This window comes from Diuraphis noxia, unplaced genomic scaffold (genome assembly GCF_037042655.1).
Source record: "Diuraphis noxia isolate RWA-SAM2 unplaced genomic scaffold, SU_Dnox_SAM2 contig0003, whole genome shotgun sequence".
Taxonomy (NCBI): Eukaryota; Metazoa; Arthropoda; class Insecta; order Hemiptera; family Aphididae; genus Diuraphis; species Diuraphis noxia.
In genome coordinates this window covers 60,606,698-60,622,552 of record NW_028301713.1, presented here as the reverse complement: position 1 = coordinate 60,622,552, position 15,855 = coordinate 60,606,698, and the positions used below count along the sequence as shown (strand labels likewise).

The 15,855-nt window shown below is 27.9% G+C and overlaps 1 protein-coding gene and 1 long non-coding RNA gene across 7 annotated transcripts; one reads left to right on the top strand and one right to left on the bottom strand.

The window, feature by feature from the left end:
* The first annotated feature begins 4,264 nt into the window (after positions 1-4,264).
* Positions 4,265-12,305, top strand: LOC107164141 (synaptic vesicle glycoprotein 2C-like). 6 transcript variants are annotated; one of them, XM_089223778.1, is made up of 13 exons: positions 4,277-4,403; positions 4,500-4,574; positions 5,437-5,701; positions 6,940-7,060; positions 7,144-7,305; positions 7,380-7,542; positions 7,613-7,731; positions 8,248-8,483; positions 8,584-8,732; positions 8,842-9,104; positions 10,844-11,003; positions 11,088-11,215; positions 11,534-12,305. In XM_089223778.1, exons 5-13 carry the CDS (start codon positions 7,260-7,262, stop codon positions 11,602-11,604), a joined length of 1,335 nt encoding a protein of 444 aa, XP_089079904.1. In that variant the 5' UTR covers positions 4,277-4,403; positions 4,500-4,574; positions 5,437-5,701; positions 6,940-7,060; positions 7,144-7,259; the 3' UTR covers positions 11,605-12,305. The 6 variants fall into 6 exon arrangements, with proteins under 6 accessions (XP_015367330.2, XP_015367329.2, XP_089079904.1 ...); XM_089223777.1 differs by lacking the exon at positions 6,940-7,060; XM_015511844.2 differs by lacking the exons at positions 5,437-5,701; positions 6,940-7,060 and having other exon boundaries at positions 4,265-4,403; positions 8,584-8,653; positions 8,871-9,104.
* LOC149057624 (uncharacterized) lies at positions 4,375-5,481 on the bottom strand. Its single transcript, XR_016190993.1, has 3 exons — positions 5,351-5,481; positions 5,037-5,130; positions 4,375-4,951 (listed from the first exon to the last, which is right to left on the bottom strand). It is a non-coding gene; the product is annotated as an uncharacterized LOC149057624 (long non-coding RNA).
* Positions 12,306-15,855: the final 3,550 nt, after the last annotated feature.

Sequence of the window (15,855 nt, the reverse complement as noted above, 5' to 3'; positions counted from 1 at the left end):
TTGACACATGTATGGATTATTGATACGCTACATTGATAAGAAAATTACTCATAATCACAATTTTAGATAGCACTATCATAAAATAATCATTTATGAATAATTAATTTATTGTGGTTGTGTATAGTTGTACCACAGAATAGATGACATTATTGAAATTTCATTCTAATCTGTATTTGTAATAATACACTATATAGATATTGTTTATTAGTTATTACACTAATATCAGTAATATCCCATGCAAGGTGGATTTATAAATCCACCTCGATCCCGTGCACAATCAGGCCCCCCACATCAGAGGTTTGGCCCTGGTGCTATGTACTGACGTCCCGCTGAGACATCTAAACACGCATATACACGTAGATATGTATACACGCGTACGCTTTTGCACGACTCGGCCATGGACACATACGTATCTTATCAATAGGAGAGGAAACGCAGGGAGTAGGACTATCTGGACTATATAGGAGAGCCCCGATTAGACCCAATTCAGACGTGAGCCACCAGAGTCAGAACCACCACGCACCTTCACGCCAGACACCAGTCCAATTTAATTATTCGGACTTAGAATATTTTGCAACCAAATCATTTTGTGCAGTAAAAGTGTTCTATTTACATAGTAATCAAATAAATATCTAATAAATTAATCACAAATTAAGTTGTTATACTTATTACACCCAATCCATCTACCTCAACACCAGTCGTTTGTCCTCCTGTATGCTGGGACGCTACACTGGCACAGAGCTAAATTCGGACCTCTCTTAATAATAATAACAATTAATTTTGAACATTTTTCTAATATCTATTGAAGTAATTATTTGTATAAACGCCGGGCCCCTTGAAAGTCCGGACCCCAGTACCATGGGTCCTTTTAACCTCCCCCCCCCCCTTGTGAAGGCCCTGTAACACAATAGTTAAAACTTTAAACTTTAGAGTACCTATTATACCTAATACAGTCACACCTATGACCAGGCCCATACCAAGACTAAATTTTCTGGTGGGGCAAACCAAATTTTAGGGGGGGCATTATGCATAAAAACAATATTAATTTCTAAAATTTTGATATTTTTAGGGGGGGGGGGGCAATGATTGGGCTTAAGGAGGGCAGCGACCCATCTTGCCCCTCTGAGCTACGGGCCTGCCTATGACCTATATAATACTGATAGGTACATAAATATAAATTTATTAATATCATATTATTTAGGTGTAGAATTTATAAAACTGTAAAAATTTGTATTTATTTTGTCAAAGTAATGTGAAACGATTCCATAACCTTTGCATTAATATGTTTTGATAGAATTTCTATTTGTATTAAAAACGCCCGAATAATCATCCATAATATAATATTCGTTTTTAATTGACTGCATGTCTCAGAAAATATTCAGTCTTCGACCGATTTGGCTAAGATTTAGTTTCTAAAAAGGAAACAGAATGCAGATACTGTCATTGAATTATTCTGTGGTACCTACGTGTTCCGTATTATTGAATAGGTAGCCTATTGAAATTTATTTCCAAGATTTTATCGCCAAACGATTTTTGATATAGTCACGATGACGAGGTGCTTATAGTCACTAAGACTTCATAGATGGCACTATGGCAGGTCCCTAATTAAAAGTATTGCCAGATTTAAACACCTCTTCATGCAGTGTCGAAAGTAGCCTATATAAAAGTATAGACTATAATAGAGACTGCAGACAATCCTTTTGAAGCTCCGAGTCCAATTAAAGACAATAGCAAAATAACAATTTTTTTTCTTAAACTTTCATTCATACGTATAAGGTAAAAAAGGCGGGTAAGTCGTGGATGTCACTCTGCTGTACAGTAGGTTACAAGTGGGTTACTGTAATGGATGGAATTAAATTTGAATCCAATGATATTATATCATATTATCATTGTATACGAAAAACGATTCTGAGCGAAGACGGTTTATTTGTCTAAGATATATTATAGATTATTAAAAATTTTCAAATCTTAGATTTAAAAAGAAAAATTAAAATCTTAGATATAAAAGGAAAATTTTTTATAAATTTCTAGCATAAAATAATTTATGAATTTTCGTGATATTTACGTATGTTGTCAAAATTCAAACTTTGAATGCTTGTAAAAAAAAATCGTGACTATTAATTTATTTTATTTTTCAACTGCTATTGTTAAAATGTGTTAGAAGCCTTGTATTAAATTTTCAAGCTTTTCTACCGAACAAATAAATTTTTATCAATATTTATAGAAAAAAAAAACTAAAAAAGTTGAAAAATTAAAATGTCAGAAAACAGCTCAAAACAAATCTAAATATTTTGAAAATTTTATCAAATATGGAAAATGCCTATATGAACATTCAGTGAAAACTTCAAGTATCTGCGGTCATTTGTTTTAGAGTTACACGAAAATAAAGAAATCGCTAAAAGTAAAAATCCAATGTTGTAAAAATTTAAATTTCAAATGCTCATAAAAATTTAATTTGAATTTACGGTGGACTTTTTATTTGTGATTAAGATTGAAAAACTTTTAAGGAATCTTGTACTAAATTTTCAAATCTTAGATTTAAAAAGAACATTTTTTATGGATTTCTAGCTTAAAATATTTTGTAAATTTTTGTGATTTTTACGTATTTTGTTAAAACTCAAACTTTGAATGCTTATAAAAAAAATTGTGACTATGAATTTCTTTTATTTTTCAACTGCTATTGTAAAAATATGTTAAGAGCCTTGTATTAAATGTTCAAGCTTTTCTGCCTAACAAATAAATTTTTATCGATATTAATTTAAAACACTAATAATGATCGAAAATTTCAAATGCCTATGAATAGTTCAACTTAAGTCGAACATTTTTGAAAATTGCATGGTGGATAGAATATACTTATATAAACATTTGGTGAAAATTTCATGTATCAATGGTCATTTGTTTAAAAGTTACATCAATAATCAAAATCGATTTTGTCGAAAACTGATTTTGCGTAAAATTTCCCGTTTTTCCCTTAATTTTTAGTTTGTTTTTCTCGATTCTTTAGAAAAGTATTAAGAATTTTTCACTTTTGACCCCCCAAAGTACCAACTAGATTCCCTTTCTGATCGAACGAGCTACTGAAGTCAAAAATTGAAGCACTTTTACTGCCCCAAAACGTGATGACAGACACATAAAAAAAAACACACACATCATGGTAAAATCAATACATTTATCGCTCCGCTCAGAATCTAAAATTAATCTCAGTAATTTAATGTGCTTATTAATATTTAGTAGTATTAATGTTGTTCAAGCTTATAACCTTTGATGACGCTGTACCAATAAAAAAAAAGTATTTAACTTAAGAATCTTAAGTTAAAATAAACATTGTATTTATCATATACGAACCGTCAAATATAACACGTAATCTTGAAGTAACGCACTGAAGCTATTATGTTACTTACATCATGGATATTTTTACCGGTAAACCGGTTATTGTAGATGCAATAAGTAATCATTAAGAGGGGAATGAAGTCCAACTAAGTATTCGGTAATCATTAACCACTATTGTTATATGAAAAGGGTTGGAGTGGTAGTGATCTGTTGTCTCTATCTATCACACATATTATGGAATTTTATACTATCCTATTCCCAATCCCAACGTACAGAATGATCAATAAAGTTATGTGATTATAAGATTTTGAAAATAGATTTAAATTCATCACAGTCTTCTAATACACATATCTACGGACTACGACATTGATTATTAGTTATTACTTAAATTTTTGATTTTTTTTCTTCTTTAAATTCGTACCAAAATCAATTAAAATATTTACCTATAAAATATAAACAAACTATGTTTTGACGTTATTTTGTGTATCCATTTTAATATCTAGTTCTGAAAAAATAATATTGTCTATTATATTTTCAAAGCATCATTCAATACGATATAAAATAATGTATACCTAATACCTATAATCTATATGGTATATAATTTTTTATTATAAATATAAGAATAGGTAATTAAGTAGGTATTACTACAACTATAACTATATCGTTTGCAGTCATACAAATACATTGTAGTAATTAAACAATATTACTATTATGCCTTAAATTATTTAGATTTTTAAAAAATAGTATAACATCGAACATGTGATATTTATCTGTCGACCCCGGAGATGTACAATAATAATATATAGCCTATAGCCAGTATGTAGCCAGTTAAAAAAAAAAAATAAAAATAAAAATGATAAAAATGTTTTTATATTACCACACCACGTTTCTCCCACTTAATGAATTAATAGCTATATCATTTTATATTGAACGCCCGAGGTTCGAACACTAAAAGAAAATAATGATTTCAACACTAATGTGATTGCCTGCTGTTTTGTTTATATTTTTATTCATTATTTATTTATTTTTACACATTTTGCTTGCATTTTAAATGGAAAAAGATAATTCGAAAGGTAAATACGGTTTTGTGACAACAACTATAAGTCTATAACACATTTTTGTAATTTTGGTCTTGAATAGAATCAAAAGTTATATCGTTGGTCTTTCAGGAATCATTGACTGTACGGTCTGTACGAGTCTTCTCGACCATCCGGTACATCTGGACAAGGCAATCGAAATGGTTGGTAAGTCGATTCAAAGTTGATAAAAAAAAACTCGTAGGTTATAATAATTACATATGATTATATGAAACGAACCATTATTACATTATTTTGATTCACACACCCAATTATTGTATTAACATAAATCGTGGTGCTAGTAAACATATTGGTCGATACTCGAGAGTATACATCTCACTGATAGGTTTGTTATATTTATTATAAGTGTACTTGGGCATGTTATCTCGAATACTTAAAACATTTTTATAACTTGTTAGCCTTGCTTTTTAGACACAATTTATACTATAAATTATAATATATTACTACTCGTATCACGATCACGCTCAGTGAAATAGAAATGTATAATTATTAATTATCTTGCACGACTCTGCAGCTGCACACAACTACACAAGAATACATATTCTATAATATAAGTAATAAGTAGCTAATAAAGTAATAACCTATATAATAATGTAGATACTAACGTACCATCAGTTTCGGATTTTTACCGAAAACAATTTGATGACCGACGATCGTTGTTCGATATTTCAGATATTTGTATTTGCGAAGTATATTAATGTACCTATATAAAATATGAATTTAATAATATAAAATAAATAAAATTTCAAATGTAAATATATTATGTACTATAGCTATATTATATTATAATATACAACTATTTTTAAAATCTTATCAAAATTTAAAACTATGTAGGTAAATGTTTTGTGCAAGGTAGATCAATCTACCTTGGTTTTGTAAAATGGTTAAAATGTAAGCCAATGTAAAGCTTGTAGGCTAATTACCTTATAATAGCAGTTGAACACTTTTAATCCCAATAAATAAAAATAATAATAATAATATTAATATTACATTTTTCTTTTATTATTAGCCCACTGCAATTAGGATATCACCAGTTGCCGGTGATACAGCTATAACAATAAATATTCAGACATATTATTCCAATAACTGTATAACGTCGACCGCCCAACTATCCGCGGAAGCAGATGTGCTTATACGAGTTATACGTGTAGCATACTAATATTGTAATATCGCCCGTGATGCCTACACAAATTAAAAATATTATTTCGCTTCAAATATACATTATGCGTGCATGTGGGCGTGTGTCTGTGTGTTTCTGGTGTTGATTATTATGTGTAGGTATACATATTATTATATTATATACGTCGTGTTTCATATAATGATAATTAATAATATATTGCCTATTTATTACTATATTAGGTACCTATATTTAATAATTATAAATTCTGCATTTACCACCCCCTCCTTTCTTAAGAATATTAAATATATATTATTATTTTTTTATTATCGCTTTCGTAATACGAAACATGCAGAATATAAAAGGTGATGCTGAGGTATTGCACCATTGGCTATAGAAAATATATATTATTATATACCTACGAGTATATGCGATATTCCTATCGGCCATCGAGTTATTACTGCACCACGACGGAGAAAACATTAAACAAAAAAAAAAATAAATAAAAATAGGTATACAAAAAAAAAGTGGACATGTGGGTCTGCTCTTTTGTAAAGTAGTTGTCGAGTATGTCATTGTAATGGATATTATGGTAAATTATAATTCAATTATAAATCATTGCTTACAAACAACGATTCTAAACGGAGACGTCGTGTGGTGCTGACAAACTAGTATAAATAATTCAATTTGATAATTTTAAAAAAAAAGTAGTAAAAATCGAAAATATCTCACGGCCATAAATAGCGTAAAATTCCCGGTACACTCTTTGTTTATTAAAAGTAGAAAACTTGTGGGAATTTTCTTTTACAATCTCTAATGTTAGCTATATCTAAGGAAAACGTTTATGAATTCTGACAAAATATATATTCAATTTTTTGGGATTTTGATGAATTTTGGCAAAATAATTAAAATATGTATTATACAATATAAAATATCATATGGTCTATAATAACTTTTTCACATGTAAATAAGCTTTAAAATGTTCAAAAACATTAAAAATACATTGTCACGATAATTTTTTATATATTATGCATTTAAAGTTCAAATTATGACAAATTCATCAAAACCCCGAAAATATACGAATTATTTTTCAATCAGAAATTCATTTTTTCCTTTCATAGCTAACACACAGTAACACTAGACATTGTAACAGGAGATTAAATCTATATTTTCTTTTTTGTATATAGTAATACAATATTGTAAAATATTATAATTTTATACATCATATTTTTTTAACACATATTATGTGAAATAAGGTCAGCAGTATCCAACATTTCTTAATTCTTATTATGTTAATATTTACATAACCGTTAATGTATCTTTAATTTATTAAACATACCTATTGGCTATTATAGAATGCTGAAAATATTTTTTTTATCCACTTCTACTTTTTAGGTTGGTGTATCATAAAATATATATTTACAAATCTATTAGGATCTATAAATTTGCCTTAGATATTTTGATCAGAAAAACTACATATTAAACGAGAAAAAAATTATAGTTAAAAATTATTTAAGTAGGTACTTAATTAAAATGTTACAGTTGTAAATGCTATAAGCAAAATAAATAATATAATCTAACACATTTTTGAACCAATAGGATTCGGATGTTTTCATTATTATATACTATTCATATGTGGATCGCTATACACGGCAGTTGCCTTTAGTGTGACATCAGTTTCATTTATTATACCATCAGCTCAATGTGATTTTCAAATGACTTCTTCTCACAAAGGCCTTCTAAATGGAGCAATGCTGATAGGTATACAAATTTAATATAACATTAAACTAGTTTATTCAATAGCAGACAATAAAGTTGTTTTTATTCTATTTTAGGAATGTTAGTGGGATCCTTTATTTGGGGTTATGTGGCAGATACTAAGGGCCGAAGATTCACTTTGATAATATGTATGTTGATGGATGGTTTCTTTAACATCTTATCTAGTGTGTCGCAGGTGTATTCAATATTTATATTCTGTAGACTTTTTAGTGGATTTGGGTATACCAAATATATTCTTAAACAGTTTTAAAATTTTTATAGATAAATCATTAAAATATTATTGTTACAGAGTATCCGGTTCAACAACCCTCTTTTCATATCTAGTAGAGTTTCTTAATGTAAAATACCGAGAAAAATTTTTATCTTGGATGGAAATGTTCTGGACATGTGGCATAATATTACTTCCATGTAAGAATTTGTTATTTGTAATTTATGTAATTTTAATCTTGTAATTAGTGTTCTTTAACAACCAAACAATGAAACAACCATTAGTATCCATAGTACTAAAATGGGATCATTTATCTAAGGTAGGTACTTTAAAGTTTAAATTCATATATTTTTCAACATTTAACATTAAAATGTAATAATTTAAAGTTGTTTAAATCTAATCCCCTGAATAAAAATCAGGTGGGTGGATAAATCTTAGCAAATTTTATTGCATTCGAAATTGTTTTATGCTTAATTACTTATTTGTATCATAGTATCATAATTATAGACATATAATGATATATTGCTGTAATATGATAATTTAAAAAATTAATAGAATAAACCACAATCTATGTAAGGTATTTTTTGTTTTTAGTGATAATTTACCCATATTTATCTGAATTAACTAATTGGCAATTAGAATATTAATGTCCTACATATTCAAATTAATCGTATAATTATTAAAATAATGTTATATTTAAATAATTTTGATTTTAGGTGTAGCATGGATAATTATACCACAGACATTTAAAATTGAAAATGAATACATTTTGTTTAAATCATGGAATCTGTTTGTAATTATGTGTTCACTTCCGAGTATAACATTAGCCATTTTATTAATGAAAATGCCGGAAAGTCCAAAATTTTTACTAGCTCAGGGTAAACACCAAGAAACAATCAATTGCTTAAAATTTGTTTACAAATGGAATAATAACTCAAATGATACATTTCCTGTAAGCTTAAATTTCAATAATTTTTAGGTGCATAATTTGACTTCCCGATAATTCTTCATTTAACTTAAACATATTTATATTTATTCTGTTTGATTTTTAGGTGACTTCAATAATCATGCCAAGCTCTAATGACAAATCAAATAGTGGTTTCTTTGACGGACTTTATAAAAGTACTATAGATTTGTTTACATCAAAATTTAAAATTATAGCTATAATTACATGCATTATACACTTTTGTGCTACAACCAGGTAGGTAACAATTGAGACATACCTATAACCTATTTATGAAAACTTTAAATATTTAATGACAAATCATGTGTTCAGAAGTTGCTTACTCTATGATATATATTATGTGCAGTTACTATATGTTAATACTGTGGTTCCCAGAATTGATGAATAGATTTCGTTGGTATGAAACATATTCAAATATCCAAAATAAAACAACCATGTGCGAAATTGTATCCATGTACATAGTTGAACCAGAAATGAAAGATGTAAAGTGTGATGATCATATTGACCATTCCGTGTATATGAACATCATGATCATTGGTATTGCTTGCATACCTACAAGTGTCGTTGTACCATTATTTATCAATAAACTTGGACTCAGATTTTTTACAGGTTATTGAACATTTTAAATTTGTACTCATACATAGTATTAATTTTTTAATTGTATACACTATACAGTCAGTTGTCAATTACCTACCATAACCATTAACCATATATAATAAAAGTCCATTGCTTAGGTTCAAGAGGGTCAGAATGGGGTCACTAAATTTAAGGGCTGCATACTAGTTGCGGTCATGACGATTTTTGAGATAAACAGATATAACAGTTGCGGTCACGCCAATTTAGGTACTATCTTAATTGCGGTCATAGCTTTATTATACTCTAATTCCAGGCGAAATTTATATTATACGATAAACATATTTTTCGATTTAATGTACACAGCGTCTATAAATAAAATAGATTAAATTGTATACTCCGATCATAGTTTCGAATATTCGAATAATTTAAACATAAGTATCAACATTTTTAACTATACCTACACAATAAATAATAATGTGTAGACAGTCCTAAGTATGTTATATTTTCGATATAAATGGGAAGGAAAATTTTGATTGATACATTTTTCTAAATTAAATAAATAAACGAAATATTAATTTCATATTTAATTATTATATAAACTATATTATATTATATTATTTAGCATACTTAGTTATTATTATTTGAGTGACCGCAACTAGTATGCAACCTTTTTGAGGGATGACCGCAACTAGTACGTAATTTTTGATTATGACCGCAACTAGTACACACCGAATTTAAGAGGCCCACCTCTTTACACTTTTTTTATATATCTTTGTCCGACACATTCAAAAGAAATTTCAAAAAATAATGTATACATTTTTATATCAGAAAAAATAATTAAATAATTAATTCTTAATTAATTTCTATTTTCTGTTAATATAATAAAGCTTATGGTAATATCTTTTATTTTTATAATAACAACAATTTATATGTTGTTAATAATTGTTTTTTTAACATATGCATGATAAAATACCTACTTATTATGTATTATTTTGCTAGTCTTGTTTAGTATTATGATTTTCAATTTATTGTATAAAAAAGTAGTAATTAAAATAAATTGTAAAAGTGATTAAAGGGAAGACGAAGTTTTAAAGTTAAAAAGAGACTCCCAAATACATCTTTATTTATGCCACTAATTCTAAGTGTCTAAGTCCAAGTTGTAAAAACATAATAAATATTTACTTTTAATTTTTTATAATGAATGTTAACTACATTTTTATAAAATTGTATACATTCCTACATAAATATGGCTTAAAAACATAAAAATGCACTAAAAAGTGTTAAGAAATGCTTTAAAAAGTAATAAAGTCTTAAAAATTAAAAAAAAAATGCACAATAAAAGTTACATTTTTTAATTCATTGATGTATTAAATGAACTTTGAGCTTGGAAAGCAATGTTTTTGGAGATTCAGAAAAATATGCAATTTATATTAAAATATGTTCCCTATTTATTACTTATCTATATGAAACTATAAAAGATAGAGTAAGTAAAATATTTTAAAATAAATACGAGCCACCATGTCACTAATTTTCAACCAATTTGATACTTGTGTAATACTACAATAGTAGCTATCAAATATTATTAGTTCTGGTTTACATTTATTTTATTATAATATTATATTCTAAATTTAACCGATGGGTAATGATACTAAGTAATAAGTACCTAGGTACCAATTAAGGATTTCTTATAGTTTATAATATTATTATATAGGTAATATAACATGGAATAAATACATAATATTAAGCTTTTTAATTTTTTTTTTTTTATCCAGTTTTGAGTTTCTTTGGATCCAGTATTTCTGCAGCATGGTTGTATTTTATTACTTCTTCAATGCAGAATATCATATTATCTTCAATATTTGAAGCTTTTTCTAGTATTGGTATTAGCCTAACATATTGCATTACTGTTGAGTTATTTCCTACTGAATACAGGTAAAGTGTACATAGAACTATTTATAAAATATTATTCTAAAACTATATAATATGTATTTTAAATTGTATGTTATTATTTTTAAGGGGCATGGCTGCGTCCATAGGTACTATGTTTGGCAAAATAGGTGCACTTTTGGGCAACATTCTCATTGGAATTTTTATTGATGCTCATTGTATAGTTCCAATATTTGTTTCAAGCTCATTTTTGATAAGTTAGTACAAATTTTGTATAATACTCAATAATTTAATTTAAGTACGCATTCATATATAAATTAGAAATTTATACAATTAAAAATTATATAATTATACACTTGTATACAGTACAAATTGTAACACTATTTGTACCCTCTGGCCTCTATAGTAAGAACTTAGAACAATAAATTAAACCTACCTATAAGTGGTCTACTCCATTATCTAAATTTTAAATTGATTTAGTTTTTAAATTTTAAAATATTTCAATAGTGAATTATTCTAATAAATTAGTTGTATAGTTGTAATCTACTCACTTTCACATAATATTTAATGTTTAGTTTCAGCTTTCTTAGTAATTACATTACCAACAACTGGAAGAACCAACATAATAACTGATGGAGTACTTTAGAAATAATTATATCCTTAGAGCTGAGTGTACCAACAACTTAAACATAATTTTATAAAATTACATTTTATAAACATCAATATTTAATTTTAGATTCTGAGCATAATATGATCAATGTAGGTAGTTTATTTTTATACTTTTAATTTTAAAATCTGCCTAGAACAGAATATTATTGCATACTTGTTGTAAAGTTATATCTTATACAAACATAGTATTATAAGCAATTTTAATAATAAGTACCTATATTACACTATTTTTTTGTTATAAAAAATATCTGTATTTTAATTTTAATTAGTGTGTTACATATTTCACTCTATTTGGTTATGAACATATTATTTTTCATTTATATATTTTTTTTAAATAGCATTTTAAAAGAAATATTATATATGTATCATAAAGAGGACTCTAGACAAGTATTTGTCATCTCCGTTTTACTAGTGATTAACTTAGCAAATTTATCATAATTTGATGTGAAATTAAATGAATTTTAAATAATACATAAGATTGCTCACCAGCAGTAGTGGTTTTTAATGGGGAGGAGGGGCTTCAGCCAATTAGCTCCTCGCCCTGTGTATGTCACTGCTAAGCACTGTAACAATGTAAGCTAATCTGAGTTTTGTATTATTTTATTTATAAAATACCATTCCTGTCTATCGATGTTGGCTATGTATTTTATAATATACCTAATATTATATGTATACCTACCTCGTGTGTTTTAAATATTTTTCTCCCTTGTTGTTGGTTCTACTATTATAAAAATCCTATAGCCAAATAGCCATTGTAGACGTTGTGGTACACCAAGTGTTCCAGTACCCAGTGGATTATAAGATGGCTACCGACACTATAATCAATATTCAATAAAACAAAACATTATAATCTCTTAACTCTTTGTCTTTGCAGTTTTTCATAAATCATAATAATATGAAGTATTATGTCGAAATAACACGATCTTGAATATCTTGTTCTGTATTCGTGCTCCAAACGGGTATAAGTATGTATCAGAACGGTAGATCGCGCAAGTGTTATATATTAAGTCCAATGTTCACGACTCGTTAAATTCTTGACAAAAATGAAAAAAATGATTATGACGTGCAGGAATTAGACAGTACAGCCGACCCTATACCCATCATGAACCAATTTATGGGTAGATCATTTTTTAATAAAACTTTAAACATGTTACAAATTATTCAATCATTCAAAATGTATTAATTATTTGAAAAAATATGCGCTAATAATTAATTAATAAATATTTAAATATGAAAAATAGCTTAAATTTGGTAAGTATCCAATCTACAGTCATTGGATTTAAGTTACATATTATTATATAACCTATATGAAACAAATTTTTGTCGAATCAGATTTTGAATGATATGCTACAGCTTTCTATGAATTATGCAAATGCATGAAGTTTCGAATTATATTGGGGGACAGTAATGATTTCGAAACAACTGTAAGGGATGTGGGGGGAGGGACTAAGCACATTGGCACAAAAAAAAAGAAACATGTTTTCCATCGTTCTGCCGAAGAATGATTTACTTTGAGATAGCCTTGTAAATATTTTAGAATTTTTAGAATTTTGTGATTGGTATTAATTAATTAACTGTTTATAATTGCTACAAATTATTATTTTTAATAATTACATATTAAAAGGAATTAACTAAAACCAAGTCCCAATTTAGATTAGAACTTACCGACCACTGAATCTTAGTATCTTACTAAGCTCTGATACTGAATATGTATTTGATAAGATAAGATTTAATGCAGGCATGTAAGTAGATATATAGGAATAAAAACATAGTTTTTGTTTATAAATATGTATGATTTTTTATTTATTAGAAAAAAATTACACATCATAATTTATAACAATCAGCACTCGGCAGACTTTATAAATTATTTTGTTAATTTAAATATTTGAAAAATGCACATGCGATAATATAAAATGCAAATATTTTATCCGCATTCATAATAAATTGTATTTTTTTAAGTAAAAATAATACGCACCGGCTGTACTATATACTTATTATTAACAAAAACGGAAACTGTACCTATGTTATTGTAATGCGTATTATTATATCCATGTGGAAAAAAATGTTCAATTAAAATATCATAATTTTTTTACGTTACAAGCTTAATTAATTTTAATAATTTTTCCCACATGTTTGATACTCTGATGTAGGTAGTAGATATCTATATGAATAATGTACGTGTTACCTACGTCCAACGTAATAACTAATAAATTAATAAATCATTTTATACTTAATTGTTGTTCTTAATTAAGCATTATATAATGTTAAATATGATTTTATTTTATTTATCTTATATTATTCTATGATTTGTGTAATCGAATTTAATACATAATAAATAATACAATTTTCCTTTTTTTGAGGGGGAGGGGAATTATATTCATATGTTTAGCCATTAAGGTCAATATTTCTTCTTGAAAAAAACCATTTCAAATATTTAATCGACCTACAATTACATACCTATATGTATATAGGAATATAGCCGTTAATAGCCCGTTATAGGATACATTTCTTTTATTCACGATTAAAATGCGGTTAGTTTGCGTTTTTCCATCAGAACGTCGAAGTAATGAAAAAGCAAATACTTAATTTTTATGTTTTTAAATTGGGATGGGCTGATGACGAAAAACGATGCGTTCGTACTTAATTTCATACTAATTGCAAATAATTTAGGTGGTTGAATACGTCGACGGAACGCCCTGTATAGCTGATGCAGAAAAAAACGTTGCGTAATACGAGGTGAACAAAACGCGCTGGAAAACACCGTGTATATATAATTATAGTTTTACCTTGACGCTTAAAATTTAAGTATCATAGATTCATAGGTACATAAGTCATAAGGTGTATTTATATACCAACTATGTGTGTAAAAATAATTGAAAATTGAAAACTTATAGTATATAGGTACAAGAGGTATAGGTACTGTCACTGTATGTTATATTGATACATTTGACATTTATTTTACCGAGATATTTTAATGTAACTAATACCTATATTATGTTTCTATGTATGTTAGACCTTGACTATGAGGAGGGAAGTCTACCCAGAGCCCACACTGTTATGGAGACGTCAGACAAAACTTAAGAATTTTATATTTAAATGCTATAAAAAATAAAGTGATAATACGAGTATATTGAATAATATAAAAAATTGAAATGTATTTTTGTCATGCGGTGTATATCTCGATGGTTAAGGTTGATAAGTGATAAAAAATGTCGATTAGTTTTTTCTTTTTATTGATCTCAAAAAATAACATCGACAGCAAAGGCCATTAAGGCAAGTTAAAATTAAAGGGTTATGTATTTTTTTTTAAATATTTAAATATTTTTTTTTATTTCGTAAAATGAATTATGTCAGTTTTTTTTAGGATCGGGACAGAGTGGGGAGTTTAGGTTGTGGGGTATCCAGTGCTCGACCCGTCTTTTATTGTACAACATTCAGTTATTCTGTGTTTGGCGGTTAGCATAGTTCCGCATGTTTGAAAAATAAGTAGCTCCTTTTTGGCTGAGTCTGGCTCTGACTATCAGGAAACCGTGAGAAATTTTGGTTGGTCAAATGCAAAGTCTGTCGAGTAGGTACTATATTTTATTTTCAGTGGCACTTTGGGTATACCCAACGATGGATATTTCTTTTGATTTCATTTAGTTTGGTGTCTAAGTATTTAGTTTCGTAAGCATATACAGTGTTGATAGTAGTTGATATATTTTCTCTGATGGTTGGCCGTGGTTGACCATGATATAAGCGGGTGCAGAAAGGTCAATAAATGCCTCTCCGATTATTTGGTTTCTGTCGAAAACGTTCTAAATGTATTGGGCAGAAGTTGAGTATTTGCTGTTATTTGATTCGGCGTCACTGTTAACAGTGGGTTCTTGTGTAGAATCATTGTACAGTCGCTTGATAAGGTTCCAGACTTTTTTTACTACTTGGTTTCATGCCTAAGTATGCTAGAAGATCACACCATTGTTTTCTTTTTTTATCCGTAAGCACTAAGCATTTTCAATAATTTTTCTTCCTCTTCGAATAGGTTTTGCTTCGTACATTTCCGTCTATTTGTTCACTGTATCGGTTAGTGCTGGTGTTAGAGCAAAAGTTTGACAGTTGGACGAAGACCTGCAATAAGTTCTGTCATGGTGTTTTAGGGATCGATTGTAGGCTCGGAATTGTGCTTCCGACGAAAGCAGAAAATCATCGTTTCTCTAAAATTATTTATGAAGCTTCGTTTGCGACTGTG

Coding starts and splice junctions, on each gene's coding strand:
- LOC107164141 (XM_015511843.2), top strand. CDS start 4,382: ATGGAAAAAGATAATTCGAAAG. Junction 4,575..7,143: donor CAAGGCAATCGAAATGGTTG/GTAAGTCGATTC, acceptor TTGAACCAATAG/GATTCGGATGTTTTCATTAT. Junction 11,004..11,087: donor TTATTTCCTACTGAATACAG/GTAAAGTGTACA, acceptor ATTATTTTTAAG/GGGCATGGCTGCGTCCATAG.